At 36.4% G+C, this 16,178-nt stretch overlaps 1 protein-coding gene across 2 annotated transcripts in view; it reads right to left on the minus strand.

Moving 5' to 3' along the window:
* The window catches only part of KCNQ5 (potassium voltage-gated channel subfamily Q member 5), a 584,724-nt gene that overhangs the window by 204,087 nt on the left and 364,459 nt on the right, over positions 1 to 16,178 (minus strand). For both annotated transcript variants that reach the window (XM_012471828.3, XM_012471827.3), the window contains exon 2: positions 12,622 to 12,712. In XM_012471828.3, coding sequence (XP_012327251.1) covers positions 12,622 to 12,712 — 91 coding nt within the window. The remainder of the gene's footprint in view (positions 1 to 12,621; positions 12,713 to 16,178) is intronic.

Raw genomic sequence — 16,178 nt, forward strand, 5'->3', positions numbered from 1 at the left:
GAGCTAAACATCAGTGTGGACCTGGTTGAGTATGGCTCATTGATAGCTCTAAGGATGTCTGCTGGGTCTTGAAACAAAATTGTACAGAGTTCTGTGGTATAGCCTGGACCACTCGGTTAGATATCAATGTTAGCATAAAAATATGGAAAGTTATTTCCTTCCTTGATTGTAGATAGAGGCATGGTTTTTTTCAGGCATAATCATTATCTTTAACTTGAAAAATTCTGTCCTCTAATATCTGAAATACTTTTTACAGGGCAACTTACTATGTTATTATCCCTCTGTTAAGATTCAGTGTAGGTGTTTAATTACTCTTGCTTTTTCTTTTCAGTCATGGGCAGATTGACGAGGGTCGTTAGTTTCTATGAATCATTTTAGAGTTTATTTGCATTTTCCTTGATGAAAGAAAAGCAAAGGAAAATAATTGCAGTTTTCAGTGTTCATTGGGATATTCTGAGAGCTTTCTTCAGTAAATTATAGGATGCGATAAATCTAAAGAAGCATCACTCATTCCTCATATCTGACGGCTTCATATCTCATACTCTTGACACTGCCTTTACAAACGTAAGATTTAATATCCTCAAGTGGATTCTCATCCTTACACTCTGTCATCCTCACTTACAATGTTTAATACCAGAAGTTTTAAATGTAAAGACTACTGTCAACTCATTCTATATCAAATCCATACAATTTCATGTGCAAACCTTTCTACTTTGTAAGGACTGGTAAATGTGCTTGTGGATGACTTTTTCCCTCCCCTGTTAATACTGGTAGATAGGAAGTGGCAACAACATCTCTAATTCTGCAATACCATGTTATATATATAGTGAATAGTTATACGGCAATTAAAAATGCATGTACCCACATTAAAAAAGAAAACAAACGTGTAACAAGTTAATTATGTAGTTGTTATTACCTTTTTAAGGGGATGCTTCACTTTACAAAAGAATTCCCTATGGATTTTCTTTAAATAGTAAGCTCCAGTAGTGCATTTAAGATATAATTAGACCTGCCTAAATTGAGTTTGTACACATTTCAGGAGCAGAGTCACTGTGCAAGGAAACAATAAACTCATGTTTACTTTGCTACCTGAAGCATAAGGAGCAAATACGCATATGTAGAAGCTGGCAAACATCTGGATGTTTGGGAAAGCCTGGATATTTGACCACATGTATGGGTACTCATCCAGATGCTGAGCACGATCCGTCTGTACTTCGGAGTCTTTCTAGCACAACAGGAGGGTACAGGAGCAAATACACCAAGACAGGCTCTTATCTTGCTAAAATTGATAGTGGCATTCCTTTTATTGCTTATGGGTGGGTAATTTTAGAAATGATGACCTGCAATAAGAATTTTGCAAATAATATGCATCATTTTCATTAAATGCAGGAGTTTTCTGTTCTCAATATGATGGACAATTTTCATCTAAAAACTTAAAATAAATACTTTAAAATTAATCTGGAAGGCAAGAAGTTATTCAACAGAGAGGAAATGCACTCCAAATAGTATTGTTCTCAAAAAGGCGGGAAATACAATACTAAAACATACAACCTCTGGCTAATCAAATCAAAACAAACCAAACAAACTTTCCTCAATAGCCTCACCTGGAAACAGGAGAACTCTTTTCAACAGTGTGATGCTCACCTGAACAAAATGACCTGGGACTAGAAGATGACATTTTACACTTGACTATTTACCCCATGAATCAGGCTCTTGATTATTTACAAAATGGAATTTAGAATTCTCAGTACAAAGAATTTTTAGTGGTATGAATTGATATGCTCATTTGTGATGACTTGGTAAGTGGAACTTTTTATGAAAGCATAACATCCTAAGTAAAAGTATTGTAAGCCTCACTTGGCATATATGGAACAAAAAGAAGCCTTAGACAGAGTGCTTCATTGGGTTCTGGCATATGCATTTAGGTAGACTTGTCAGCCCTGAAAGAAGCAAGAGAATGACAGGCAGTGGGATGCTCTGAATTCCCCCTAGGCTTTTTCTCAGACAGGCCTAGGCTGGAATCTTGGTTATTTTACACTTGGTGTGTTATTCTGCACAACTTCTTTAGCTATTTGTGAAAATGGGAGGAGATACTTAACATTGTCAGTTCTATTTATTTTTTAATAAGAAATCAATAAGCCTAATAAATGAAGGGTACTCAAAAAATGCTGGCTCCCTTTCGTTTTTGATGGAGTCACCAAATACAGGAAATTAACACCAGCTTTTCACTGTCCTAGGAATGTGGACACATAGTTTCATACATGTTCTTGAGTTCATAAATTTTATCACCAGGGTGATGGCACAGCAAGCAAGTCCATCAGATCTGGAGTTATCCCTGCCCAATGTGTCACTCAGCAGAGGCAGACATGAGAGAAGAGATATAAAGCCACAAACACTGTCGTCAGACATATTTACCAAAAAGCTGCAACAATCGATTTCATCAGTCATCAGAAATAAGTGGCTATTGTCAACACATGCTGCACGTGGAATGTATACCACTGAGTCACTTTCAGTGAACATGTTTATGTAGCAAGCTTCTGTAATTAAGTGTTTGTGGTGAGAAAACTCTTATACAGATACTTGTTTTCTATTATAAAATATAATATTTTCTCAAGTGTAGCATTTTCAAATATTCCACAGTTCACCTGTACTTCTGTCCCTATGAGGTCTCCATTATACGTGGAAGATCCCGTGATGATCATATTTGCTAACTTTCCAAGAGTTTTCTCTCTGTTGGGCCCAGTCCCAAGCACTTGAATTTATCTAATTTCCACGTCAGCCTTACAAAGTAGGGTATACTATTAACCACTTTTTCTGTAGTTTTAAATTTCATTTATTATTTTTTTCACTTTTATTTTTAAGTTTCAGGGTACATTAGCATGATGTGCAGGTTTGTTACATAGGTAAACATGTGCCATTGTGGTTTGCTGCACCTACCAACCCATCACTTAGGTATTAAGCCTAGTATGCATTAGCTATTTTTCCTAATGCTCATTTAATTTTTAAAAAATGTTTTCTCAATTTTTTTTATTGTGGTAAAATATATATAACATAACATTTATAGCTTAACTATTTTAAAGTCTAGTTTAGTGGTATTAAATGCATTCATAATGTTATAGAACCAACACCACCCCCTATCTCCATAACTCTTTTCTTCCTCTATCTATCTATTAAACAATAACTCACTATTCCCTACTCCCCAGAGCCCCTGGCAACAACCATTCCACTTTGTCTCTACAATTTTTTCACTATTCTAGGTATCTCATATAAGTGGAATCATACATTATTTTTCTTTTTGTGGCTGGCATATTTTACTTGCCACAATGTCCCCAACATTAATCCATGTTGAAGTATATGTCAGAATTTCCTTCCTTTTTAAGGCTGAGTAATTTTTTTATATGTATATGCCATATTTTGCTTCTCCACTCACTTGTCAGTGTACACTTGAGTTGCTTCCACATTTCAGTTATTATGAATAATGCTGCCACGAACATGGGTGCATGGGTGTACACATCTCTTTGCAACCTCGCTGTCAGTGTTTTTTTTTTTTTTTTTTTTTTTTTTGCATACATCCAGAAGTGGAATTGCTGCATCGTATGATAATTCTATTTCTAATTTTTTGAGGAAAAAAAGCTGTATTGTTTTCCATAGTGGCTACAGCATTTCACAGTTCCACCAATTGCGAACAAGGGTTCCATTTTCCCACATCCTCGCCAACGTTTGCAATTTTCTGTTTCTGTGATAGTAGCCCTCCTAACAGGTGTGAGGTGGTACTCACTGTAGTTTGATTTGCACTTCCCTAATGATTAACAATGTTGAGCATTTTTTCATGTGCTTATTGGCCATTTGTACCTTTTTTTTTTTTGGATAAATGTTTATTCAAGTCCTTTGCTCATTTTTGAATCAGGTTGTTTTTTGTTGTTGAGTTTCAGAAATTCTCTACATATTTTGTATATTAACCCCCTTATCAGGTATGTTATTTGCAGATATTTTCTCTCATTCTGTATGTTGCCTTTTTTCTCTGTTGATACCGTCTTCTGATGTATAGCAATTTTAAATTTTTATGAGGGTCAATTTCTCTATTTTTTTTCTGTTATTGCCTATACCTTTGGTGTTATGTCCAAGAAATCACTTACGAATCCAATGTCATGAAGCTTTTGCCTTATGCTTTCTTCTAATAATTTTATGGTTTTAGGTCTTTAATGCATTTCAAGTTAATTTTTGTGTATTGTCTTAGGTAAGAGTCCAGTTTCATTCTTTTGCATGTGGATATCTAATATTTTCATCACCATCTGTTGAAAAGACTGCCCTTTCCCCACTGAATGATCAAAAATCATTTGACTATATATGTGTGGGTTTATTTCTGGACTTTCTATTCTATTCCATGTGTCTATGTATTGGTCTTTATGCCTATAACAGTTTTGATTACTGTAGCTTTAGTTTAAAAATAAACAATTATGAATCCATCAGCTTTGTTCTTCTTTTTCAAAATTGTTTTGGCAATTTGGTGGTCCCTTGAAATTCTATATGAATTTTAGGATGGGTTTTTCTGTTTCTGCAAAAAACATCATTGGGATTTTGAGAGGAACTGCGCTGAATCGTAGGTCACTTTGCACATGTTAACAATATTAATTCCTCAAAACTATGGACGTGGAACGTGTTTCCACTTATTTATGTCTTATTACTTTATGTCAGCAATGTTATTGTAGTTTTCATTGTACAAGTTCTTCATCTCCTTGGTTAAGCTAATTCCTAAGTATTTTTTTGATATTATAAACGAATTGTTTTCATAGTTTCCTTTCCAAATTCTTCATTGTTGGTAAAATGCAACTCAATTTTATGTATTGACTTTGCATCTTGCTGCTTTGCTGAATTCATTTATTATTTCTTACAGTTTAAAAAAAATTTTTTTTAAGGGTTTCTACATATAAGATCACATCGTCTGTGAACAGGGATAATTTTACTTCTTCAATTTGGATGCCTTTTATTTCTATTATTTAATAATTGCCTAATTGCTGTAGCTAGCAATTAGTACAGTCTTCTAGTACCTTGTCGAATAGGGGTGGCAAAAGCAGACATCCTTGCCTTCTTCCTGATTTTAGAGAAAAAACTTTTAGTCTTTCACCTTTGAGTATGATGTTGGCTGTGGGTTTTTCATATGTGGCTTTTATCATGTTGAGGTAGTTTCCTTCTATTCTTAGTTTGTGGAGTATATTTTTTTAATCATAAAAGGGTATTGGATTTTTTCAAATGCCTTTTCTGGCATCAATTGAAATAATTATGTGATTATGTGGCTTTTCCCCTTCATTCTGTTAATGTGGCCTATAACATTGATCGATTTTTGTGTGTTGAACCATTCTTTCACTGAACGACTAAATCCCCTTTGGCCAAGGTACAAAATCCTTTTAATATGCTGCTGAATATACTAGCATTTTGTTGATGATTTTTACACTAATGTTCAGAAGAAATAATGGTCTATAATTTTCTTTTTCTTTTATCTTTGGCATCAAAGTAATGTCTCATAGAATTAGGAAGTGTTCCTTCCTCTTTATTTTTTTGGAACAGTTTTGGAAGGATTGGTACTAGTTCTTTAAATGTTTGTTAGAATTCACTAGTGAAGCCATCGGATCCTGGGCTTTTTTGTTGTTGTTGAAAGATTATTGATAACCTCCTTACTAGTTACAGCTCTATTCCATTTCATTTCTTTGTGATTTAGTCTTGGTAGGTTTTGTGTTTCCACAAATTCGTCCATTTCATCTAGATATTCAATGTATTGGCATACAATTGTTCATGGTACTCTTTTATCGTCCGTTTTATTTCTGTAGAATCAGTAGCAATGTTCCCATTTTCACTTCTGATTTTATTAATTCGAGTATTCTTTCTCCTTAGTTCATTTATCTAAAGGTTAGTCTGTTTTGTCAACCTTTTCTGACAGCCAACTTTTGGTTTATTGATTTTCTTTCTTGTTTTTCTAGTCTCTATTTCATTTATCTATGTTTATTGTTTCCTTTGTTCTGGCTAGCTTGGGTCTAATGTATTCTTTTTTTATAATTCCTTGTAAGATGAAGTTGCTGATTTGAGATTTTTTTTTTGTTAATGTAAGCATTTATAGTTAAAAATTTTAATTTTAGCACAGCTTTCACTGTGTCCCATAGGTTTTGGTAGGTTGTGTTTTGTTTTCATTAATTTCTAAGACTTCTTCTTTGACCCATTCGTTGTTTAAAAGTATGCTATTTAGGCCTGCCATGGTGGCTCATGTCTGAATCCCAGCACATTGGGAGGCCAAGGAGGGTGGATCACTTGAGGTCAGGAGATCAAGACCAGCCTGGTTAATATGGTGAAACCCTGTCTCTACTAAAAATGCAAAAATTAGCTGATAGTGGTGGTATGCGCCTGTAGTCCCAGCTACTCAGGAGGCTGAGAGGCAGGAGGATCACTTGAACCTAGGAAGTAGAGGTTGCAGTGAGCCAAGATCCCACCACTGCACTCCAGCCTGGGTCACAAAGTGAGACTCTGTCTCAGGAAAAAAAAAAAAAGTATGCTGTTAAAGTTTTGAATATTCCAGTTTTATTTCTGTTATTAGTATTTAACTTCATCCCATTGTGGTTGGAAAAAATACTTTGTGTACTGTACATCTTTCAAAATCATTGAGATTTAATTTGTAGCTAACATACTGGCCTGTCCTAGAAAATGTCCCTGTGTGCTTGAGGAGAATGTTTATGTTATTGTTATTGGGTAGAGTGTTCTGTATATGTCTGTTAGACCTAGTTGGTTTACTGTGTTTTCTATTTTCTTACTTATCTTCTGTCTGGTTGTTCTATCCATTGAGAGTGGGGTACTGAATTCTCCAACTATTATTGTAGAACTATCTATTTCTCCCTTTAATTCTGTCAATTTTTGCTTCTGTATTTTATGACTTGTTATTAGGTGCATAGATGTTTATAATTATTATATCTTCTTGTTGTATTAAACCTTTTATTAACATATAATGCCCTTCTTTGTCTCTCATAACTTTTTTGATTTAAAGTCTATTTTGTATGATATTAGTATAGCCACCCCTGCTCTCTTTTGTTTACTATTTGCATAAAATATCTTTTCCACCCTTTTACTGTCAATGTATTTGTGTCTCTGAATCTAAAGTAAGTCTCTTGAACTCAGCATATACATAGTTGAATCATGTATTTTTATCCATTCTGCCAATCTCTGTCTTTTGATTAGAAACTTTTATCCACTTACATTTAAAGTAATTACTGATAAGGATATGCTTTCATCATTTTACTCTTTGTTTTATATATACTTTATAGCTTTTATGTCTCTCATTTCCTGCATTGCTACCTTCCTTTGTGTTTAGCTGATTTTTTTTTGTAGTGAAATGTTTGAATTTCTTTCTCACTTCTTCTTGTGTATATTCTATAGCTATTTTCTTTGTGGTTGTCATGGGAATTAAATTAACATCCTAAAGTTATAACACTCTAATTTGAATGTATACCAGTTTAACTTTAATGGCATACAAAAACTCTGTTCCTTTACATCTCTATCCCTACTCCTTTCAGTTATTAATGTCATATAATCACATATTTATACATTGTATTCCAAAATAGGAAAAAAGAAAAATGAAGGATGTGGGGAGGATGCTTTTAATCCCCTGGAAGTCACTTCTGCTGGTGGGGGAAGGACTTACAGCAATGGGGGAAGGTGCAACAACAATGGCTGCCACATCTTTTGTCTGCGCCTCTGTGATCAGAAGCAGCAATTAGTCATCAGAGGTCAGATTTCTGACGTTTGGAGGACAGGGTTCTTTTTGCCCATCCTGGCTCTTACAAGCTATGTTCAGGTCCCTCCTGGAACATGTGCACAGCTGCCTACAATGGGACTGGGTGTAGGGCATGGGTAGCTATCACTGTGTTAAGAGCTGAAGTGGACCAAAATTAACTGCAATTTACCATCTAAGCCTTCCTCTGAAGGCTGCAAACATTCAATAGATTCCAGAGTTCCATCCACTGAATTACATTAAATTCTGCCAGTGCAATTGCTGTTTAGGTAGGGAGACAGACTCCCGGTGCTTCCTACTCTTTCTTCTAGAATCCTCCTATTCACTTTTAACAGATGAGAAAACTAAGGCACAGTGGAGTGATTTTCCAAATCACATAGTTAAAACAGGATAGGTGTGAAATTTGAATTCATGGAGCCCAACTATAGTCTGTATCACATTCTTAAGTCTATGCTCCACTGTTTCTATGGAGAGAAGGAATCTGGTGTACAGACTGAAACCTCAGTTGCCACAACTGAAAAGAATAAATGAGCAAATTAACACAGGTATTCATTTGGCTTTTAACAAAGGCAAGTTAATGAAGTTACAAGTTTACAAGAGCGTTGGCAGTGCCATTCTGGATGGAAGTGAGGGGAGATATCCCTTTGGGATGTGAGATGGACAGATAATGTCTTTATGGGGGCCCCAGGAGGCAAGTGAGACATGTCTAAAGGGATGGCCTGCACCTAATATGCTGGTGCCCTCAAGGGAATAATTAGGTGGAAAAGGAGTGTCAAAGAGGGCTCTGACTATGAGCCAGGTTTGCCTGTGGTGTGCTCCCTGTCACAAATGTGAGTGCCTTTTACTTGCACAGAAATAGAATTCTAGGAAATCTCTGAACATATTTTAAAATGTTAAAAAAAAAAAACCAAAAGGAACAGAAGTTATGAAAAAATACACAGTTCTGATATAGGATTTATACATAGTTATAAATTTACACCTCTGGTGTCATCTTTACACATCAACAGTGTACACAAAAAGTGAACAAATGTGGACTTATTGTACATTTTTGCAAACATTTTATTTTTTGTTTTATTTATTTTTGAGATGGAGTCTTGCCCTGTCGCCCAGGCTGGAGTGCAGTGATGCAATCCCGGCTCACTGTAACCTCTGCCTCCTGGGTTCAAGCTACTCTCTTGCCTCAGCCTCGCAAGTAGCTGGGATTACAGGTGTGTGCCACCACATTCAGCTAATTTTTGTATTTTTTAATAGAGACAAGCTTTCACTGTGTTGGCCAGGCCAGTATCAAACTCCTGACCTCAAGTGATCTGCCTGTCTCAGCCTCCCAAAGTGCTGCGATTACAGGCATGAGCCACTGTGCCTGGCCTTGCAAACATTTTAAAAGCTATTCCTATTACTGTTTGAATGACAATCCCTTTTCTTCTTTTGAATGGTAATTCGTTATGTCTCATCTTGGGAACTTTACTGCTAATCAGAATTGTGTTCTATGAGTTCTGTGACTTTAAAATCATAGTAATGTCACAAAAATACATGTTAAAAAGTAGTAAATAAGAGATTCCTTAAATCATAAGATTTATCATCTTAATGAGTGACTTTTCCCAATCTTCTACAACTGATTGAATTTTTAGCATATACTATGTTAACTCATTATGAAAAATAATTAAAATATTAATGCTTTCCTAATTTATTAATTCCTAGCTAAAGAAAAAGTAAAGCAAAGACTGTATTTGAATTTTTTGTCCAAGTAAAATACAGATTTTGGAGAAAACATTGGTGAAGAATATCATCAGTAAATCTTAGCTCTGCAATGCAGTCTGCGTATTTCTAGGTGGGTTTTAAGAATATACCTTCACAATGTATCACTATAGCACAAAGACAGTAGGGTTAACAAACCCTCTCCCTATGGAAAGATTTGTTGCAATAGGTTTCTGTGTATATCTATCTGTAGCACTAACTACATTGCTCAAAACAAAGGTCTCTGCATAGAGGAACTCATTTCTATTTTGCTAAATCTGAAAGCATTCAAGACTGACATCTACATTTTTATTTTCTACTAAATGCACTCTAGTTACTAAACTCTGATCCATTGTTCACTATTCAACAGGTTTTAAAAGTCAAGAAACACTAGAAGAAAATGTAGGCAAAACCATCCAGGACATAGGCATAGGCAAGGACTTCATGACTAAAACACCAAAAGCAATGGCAATAAAAGCCAAGATAGACAAATGGGATCTAATTAAAATTCAGAGCTTCTGTACGGCAAAAGAAACCATCATTAGAGTGAATTGGCAACCAACAGAATGGGAAAAAATTTTTGCAATCTACCCATCTGACAAAGGGCCTATAACCAGAATCTACAAAGAACTACAACAGATATACAAGAAAAAAAAACAAACAACCCTATTCAAAAGTGGGCAAAGGTTATAAACAGACACTTTTCAAAAGAAGACATATATGAGGCCAACAAACATATGAAGAAATGCTCATCACCACTGATCATTAGAGAAATGCAAATCAAAACCACATTGAGATACCATCTCATGCCAGTTAGAATGGCAATCTTTAAAAAATCTGGAGACAGATGCTGGAGAGGATGTGGAGAAATAGCAACACTCTTACACAGCTGGTGGGAGTGTAAATTAGTTCAACCACTATGGAAGACAGTGTGGCAATTTCTTAAGGATCTAGAAATAGACATTCTATTTGACCCAGCAATCCCATTACTGGGCATATACCTAAAGAACTAAAAATCTTTCTACTATCAAGACACATGCACAAGTATGTTCATTGCAGCCCTGTGTACAATAGCAAAGACCTGGAACCAACCCAAATGCCCATCAATGATAGACTAGACAAAGAAAATGTGGTACATATACACCATGGAATACTATGCAGCCATAAAAAACGATGAGTTAGTGTCCTTTGTGGGGACTTGGATGAATCTGGAAACCATAATTCTCAGCAAACTGACATAAGAACAGAAAGCCAAACACCACATGTTCTCACTCACAGGTAGGTGTTGAACAATGAGAACACGTGGACTCAGGGAGAGGAGCATCAGACACTGGGGACAGTTGGGGGGAGTAGGGGAGAGACAGTGGGGGGTGGGGAGGGAGGGGAGGGTGAGGAGGGATAACATGGGGAGAAATGCCAGATATAGTATGCACCTAAAGTTAAATAAATAAATTAAAATAAAAAAATAAAAGTCAAGAAATGAATCAGTTTTAGACATTGTAATTACATGGGTTTCTTTGGACTATTTAGAAATTCATTAGCAATGACAGAATTTATATTTCAGAGATTTGGAGGATGTAAATCTAACATTTTGGATTCTTGACCTGGATCTGAAACAAACCTTTTCATGAGATTCCTAATCTGAAACAAATGTTTACATGAGATTCCTAATGATTGATTTATTCCTAATATGTATCATTGGTCATGCAGTAGATCCAGTTTTTTGTTTCCAAGTTTAAAAATCAGATTTATATTTTCAGTCTAAAATTCCTGGTTGTAGTTCTATATGTGGACCAGCCGTACCTTAGCCCTTGGGCTCAGATCATTTGTTGTTATCAAAAGGGTAGACAAGGTTAAACGCTTGCTTTCTACCCAAAGGGAAAGCTTGGAAATGGAACAGACCTCTGACGTGCTCTTTGGTCTATCTGTTCGCTACCTTGGGTTTTAAGATGGTAACCTTAACATGAGCAATATGCTGCTGGAGCACAGTCTGTATGCAAATGAATTGAGAGAGATTTATTACAGATTCAAAATGAGTTCTCCTTGATATTGCACGGAAAGACTTGATGATGTCTTAGCAACCTTAAGTACAAACTAGCCATCTGAAACCAAAGGTAGGAAAACATCTGCCCCCTTCTCTCAGGTTATATGAGTTGAAACTTTCAGTTTCCATCTTCATGGTAGAAACATTTTTTTCATATTCAATATTTATTGCTGTAACATGATCAATCTCTGCTTATTACGGCACATAAACCATCTTACTGTTTTCCTCCCCCTGTGTCTGTATACCCCTAGGCTTTACAGAAACAGTGAGTTGTTCCAGTTTGTAGTTCATTCAAACAGCTCTAAGACTGTCAAATCTGATAATTTTGGACAAAGTGAGTGGGTCAAAATAGTTGAACAATGAACCAAACTTTCAATCAGATGTGATTTGAGTATAAAGTGCTATAGGTTAGGTGTAATAGAAAGTATGAGAGCTTAAAAGGCTAAGAATAATTTGGATAAAAATATCTTGGGGTCTTTTTCCATTTTAAAGTGAATTGAGCAATTCTTTGTGGCTGAGGATTGACAGCATAATGCAAACAGAGCAAACTGCAGAATTTATCACCAGGTAACTGCATTAGCAGCAAAACTCATAATGCAGTCTGTTGGCTGAAAAGAGCATGAAGGAGCCTTCTATTTTCTTATGAGGTGCCATATGTTCATAGTTCTTGGCCAATTATATTTAGCTACTGCCAAATTAGTTATTGGAAAATGCACTCTACCCTATAGTCTTTCACAATATAGTGAGAGGCCTCATAGATACTGACTCTTCTTACAATTTGTTTATTAGCATAGATAAACATACTTAAAAGTGCTTTCTAAAATTGCCTTCTATTTATATCTATAACACAAGATATTGCTGTGTAATAGCAATCCTGAACATCTCTATATATTTCTAAGGACTGACGACATGTTAAATTGGTGGGCGAATGTTTCAGTAATCTTTGAAACTTTTATATTTCGCAGTAACTCTTTTTGAGATGGATTTTATTGTGGGATAATATGCATAATATAAATGTTACAGGCAGTTCTTATATAACATTCAGGTACATTCTTGCTCATGTTTCACTTACCAGAATCAAGAGGCAACTTGAGGCCAATTTTGTGTGCTCAGGGATGGTAGAAAACACTGACAAAATCAAGCAACCAAAGACAAGGAGAAAACTGTAAAACAAAAAAAGAGAGAAATCTGATAAGAACCTTGCCTTATTATCACAGACTTAATTTCTTGCTTCTAATGAATAAAGCACCAGGCCCATTAAATTGGCAGACATTAATTCATAAAAACTCTGGAAGAGAGAAGCTGTTTTGGATATCAAAATACAATATGATATACAGTGCAAATGGGGCTCCCCTGCAACTTTATTGATTAAAAAAAAAGGTTGTCTTTGTGGCATGCTGCATTTAAATGTTAACATCTAAAAATTTGCGAATTTCTCATACAACTTCCTTCCCAAGCAACGATCCTGAGAAAGTCCCAGAAAGTATGTTCTGGCTCTCCTATGTGGGGAACACACGCTGCAGTCACCCTTCTTTCAAAGGAGCAGAGTCTGTCTCCTGTTTGGCAACTTTACTAAACTGTCAAGTACCCTAAGTGGCTGTTACTTAGCCACTGGCTCATTTTCAGGGTCTGATATTGCTCATGGATTCTCATTTGCTATTCCTTTATATTATTAGTAATATGATCACATATTAATAATGAGAATAAAAAAGGAAGTAAATGATTTCCTCTGCTACCATGCACTTTCCATTTCCTTCTAGTCAAACTGCAGGAGAAATGACTTCTCAGCTCTGTCTATTCATATATAAGGATAGGGAACAGAAGTCAGGATCAGGCATTGTCTTCCTATTAACCTACAGACATTTTTATTCCTAGAAATGTGTAACTTCTAGGATCAAGGGGAGAGCTGAGTTTCTGAGGAAAACGTGTACTGAAAGGAAAGGTTCTGTTTGAAAGCTGAAGTTACTTATTTTGAAATGCCAGATTAAAAAACAAACTTGAGCTACTTGCTCTAGGGCATATTTTTACTTATGTTCATCTCTGGGAAATTCATACAGTAAGCTGTCTTAAAATACCAAGTTTCTATGCTCCTCTGGCTGACGTAGAAGTTAGTCCCTGACTCCTCCTTGCTTCCCCTGAAAAGTCTTACAAATCTTACCACCACACCTGACTAGAAGTTTCCAAAGGCCAGGGTTTGGGCAGTATGGCCAGAGTTTGGCTAATTATGCCTACAGGACAAATCTGGCTCCTAATGCCTGTTTGTATAAATACGGTTTTATCGGCACACAGTCACACTCATTCATTTATGTATTGTCTATGGCTGCTTCCATGCTATGACTGCAGAACTGAGTAGTTACAACAGAGATAGTAAGGCCCACAGGACTTAAATATATACTATCTATCTGACCCTCTAGAGAAAAAGTTTGTTGACCCCATCTTTTCCTCGTTTCCTTATATTTATCCCAACATGGGACTGGAGAAGCAGTTCATAATTGCTCATGTTTTCTATGCTGAAAATAATTCATAGGGAGGTTCCTGTAAGCTGGACAATGTGTTAAGCCCTTTTATATGCAGTCTCCTCATCTCCTTACATTATTCATTATCTCTATGTTATCCCCAGAAATTTATGGAGTAAAAATATTACAATCACCATTTTACAGATATGTAAACTGAGAATTAACATTTGTAGCTCATCCAAGGTTGTGTAGCAGAAAGAGAACCTAAGCACTGTGTAGTCCAAGCCTGTACACAGTGCTACTGAATAAACATGCAAAGATGAGAATGGTGGTAACGTTTTTGGCCCAGGGAGACACTTGTCTATCTCCTCAAACTGAGGGAGAAGGAATTGTCATTCTAAACAGAAGCCTCAAAGAGTAAACAGCCTGTTAGTGGAGAAAACCTAGTACACGATGTTAATAATTCATCATGCTTTTTTATTTTTCATTTTTCAATGTTTAGAAATAGGGTGTTTCTCTGTTGACCAGACTAGAGTGCAGTAGTGCATTCATAGCTCATTGTAACTTTTACCTTGAACTCCTAAGGCTCAAGCCACACTCCCACCTCAGCCTCCTGAGTAGCTGGGACTATAGGCACAGGCCAGTAGGACTGGCTAATTTCATTAAAAAAATTTTTTTTTTTTTGTAGAGACAGGGTTTCACTATGTTGTTCAGGCTGGTCTTGAACTCTTGGCCCCAAGGGATCCTCACACCCCAGCCTCCCAAAGTGTGTCTGGCATCATGATACTTTTGATTCATGCATCTAATGATTCAGGATACTGTGGAGTGTATTTTAAGTTGGTACTAATGGACTGGAATTTGCAAACTAGTGGCCAAAATCCAGTATGCCTACCTGATTCCTAACTACAACTGAGAAAGTGAAATATAGGGATCACTAAGGTAGTTAGGAGGATGATGTGGAATCAGATGACAGCGACATATGTTCTCCTCTGGTGAGTAGCTGTTATCTGGATATTCCCTCCCCTTCCCCAGCAAGTCCAGATTTACCAGAAAACACTTGGAAAAGCAAGCAGATGATTATTTAATCATCAAGATATTTTCCTCCTTCAAGAGCATCCCAATGGCAGTTTTATAATCTCTATGTCTGTGTTCAAAACACACCTATTGCTAGTTCCTTCTTCGTCAATATTTGAATGCTATTTTAATTTATCCTTGTACCTCTGGTAGTCTTTGGCACAGTGCCTTTTACAATGAGTACTCAATACATGTTTTCAATTGTATTGAAATAATTCCTATGCAAAAATGGATTTGCAGGAATGGCCTACAAATTCTTATCATTAGGAATCAAAATCTAGTGAGGTGGGCAAAGTGAACACATCGGATCATAATGAAAGGCAGGGGCAGAAAAATGCTAAGAAAAATGCTATAGAGGCTGAAACTGGGGAGAAATTCTATTTAGTTGGGAAAGGTGGGAGCACATCAAGAAGTTTTCCAAAAAAAGATAGTGCTTGAGATGGTCTTTGAAGGAAGAGTAGGTTTCCAACAAGAGAAATTTCTGGAGAAACATATCCTAGAAGGAGGGTACAAAATGTGAAAGGCAGCAAGCCAGAATATGAATGAGGCAAACTATTTGATCTCTTTTTCATGGAACAAAAGTCACCAAAGTTTGCAGAACAGGGTGAAACAGGTGGCTGTATTGGGAGTCTGAAGCCAAGTTGAGGAGAGGCTTGTAGGGCAAAGTCTGCATTTAGTTCAGTAGAAAAAAGGGAGCCACTGAAGATTTCTGAACAGGATAAAAGGTTCATTAGAGTTGCCTTCTGGGAAAATTAAGTTGAAGCAGTGTATATGGAATGGATCTGAGTAGTGAGAGGCAGGAACAAGGGTAACAGTGAATCCAGGCTAGGCTGTAAATGAACATGGTAGAAATGAAAATGGAATAAAGAGGGAGACTGAAGGATGTTTGGGAGTGGAGTCTGGGAAGCCAATGTGGTGGCTGTAAAGTCTGAGATGACTGTACAAGTTAGGAGGAGAAAAGTCAAAGTCAGGAGGAGAAACTGGTTTTGGGGAGAAGAGAATAATCCAGTTTTAGACATCTACATGGAAATGTGGATTTTGAGCACACATTTTAGCTGGAGATATGGAAGTTCCTTTTTTTTTTTCACCCCCAGAAGAA

The sequence above is a fragment of the Aotus nancymaae genome, unplaced genomic scaffold (genome assembly GCF_030222135.1).
Source record: "Aotus nancymaae isolate 86718 unplaced genomic scaffold, 86718_ANA_hifiasm-v0.15.2.pri h1tg000040l, whole genome shotgun sequence".
Taxonomy (NCBI): Eukaryota; Metazoa; Chordata; class Mammalia; order Primates; family Aotidae; genus Aotus; species Aotus nancymaae.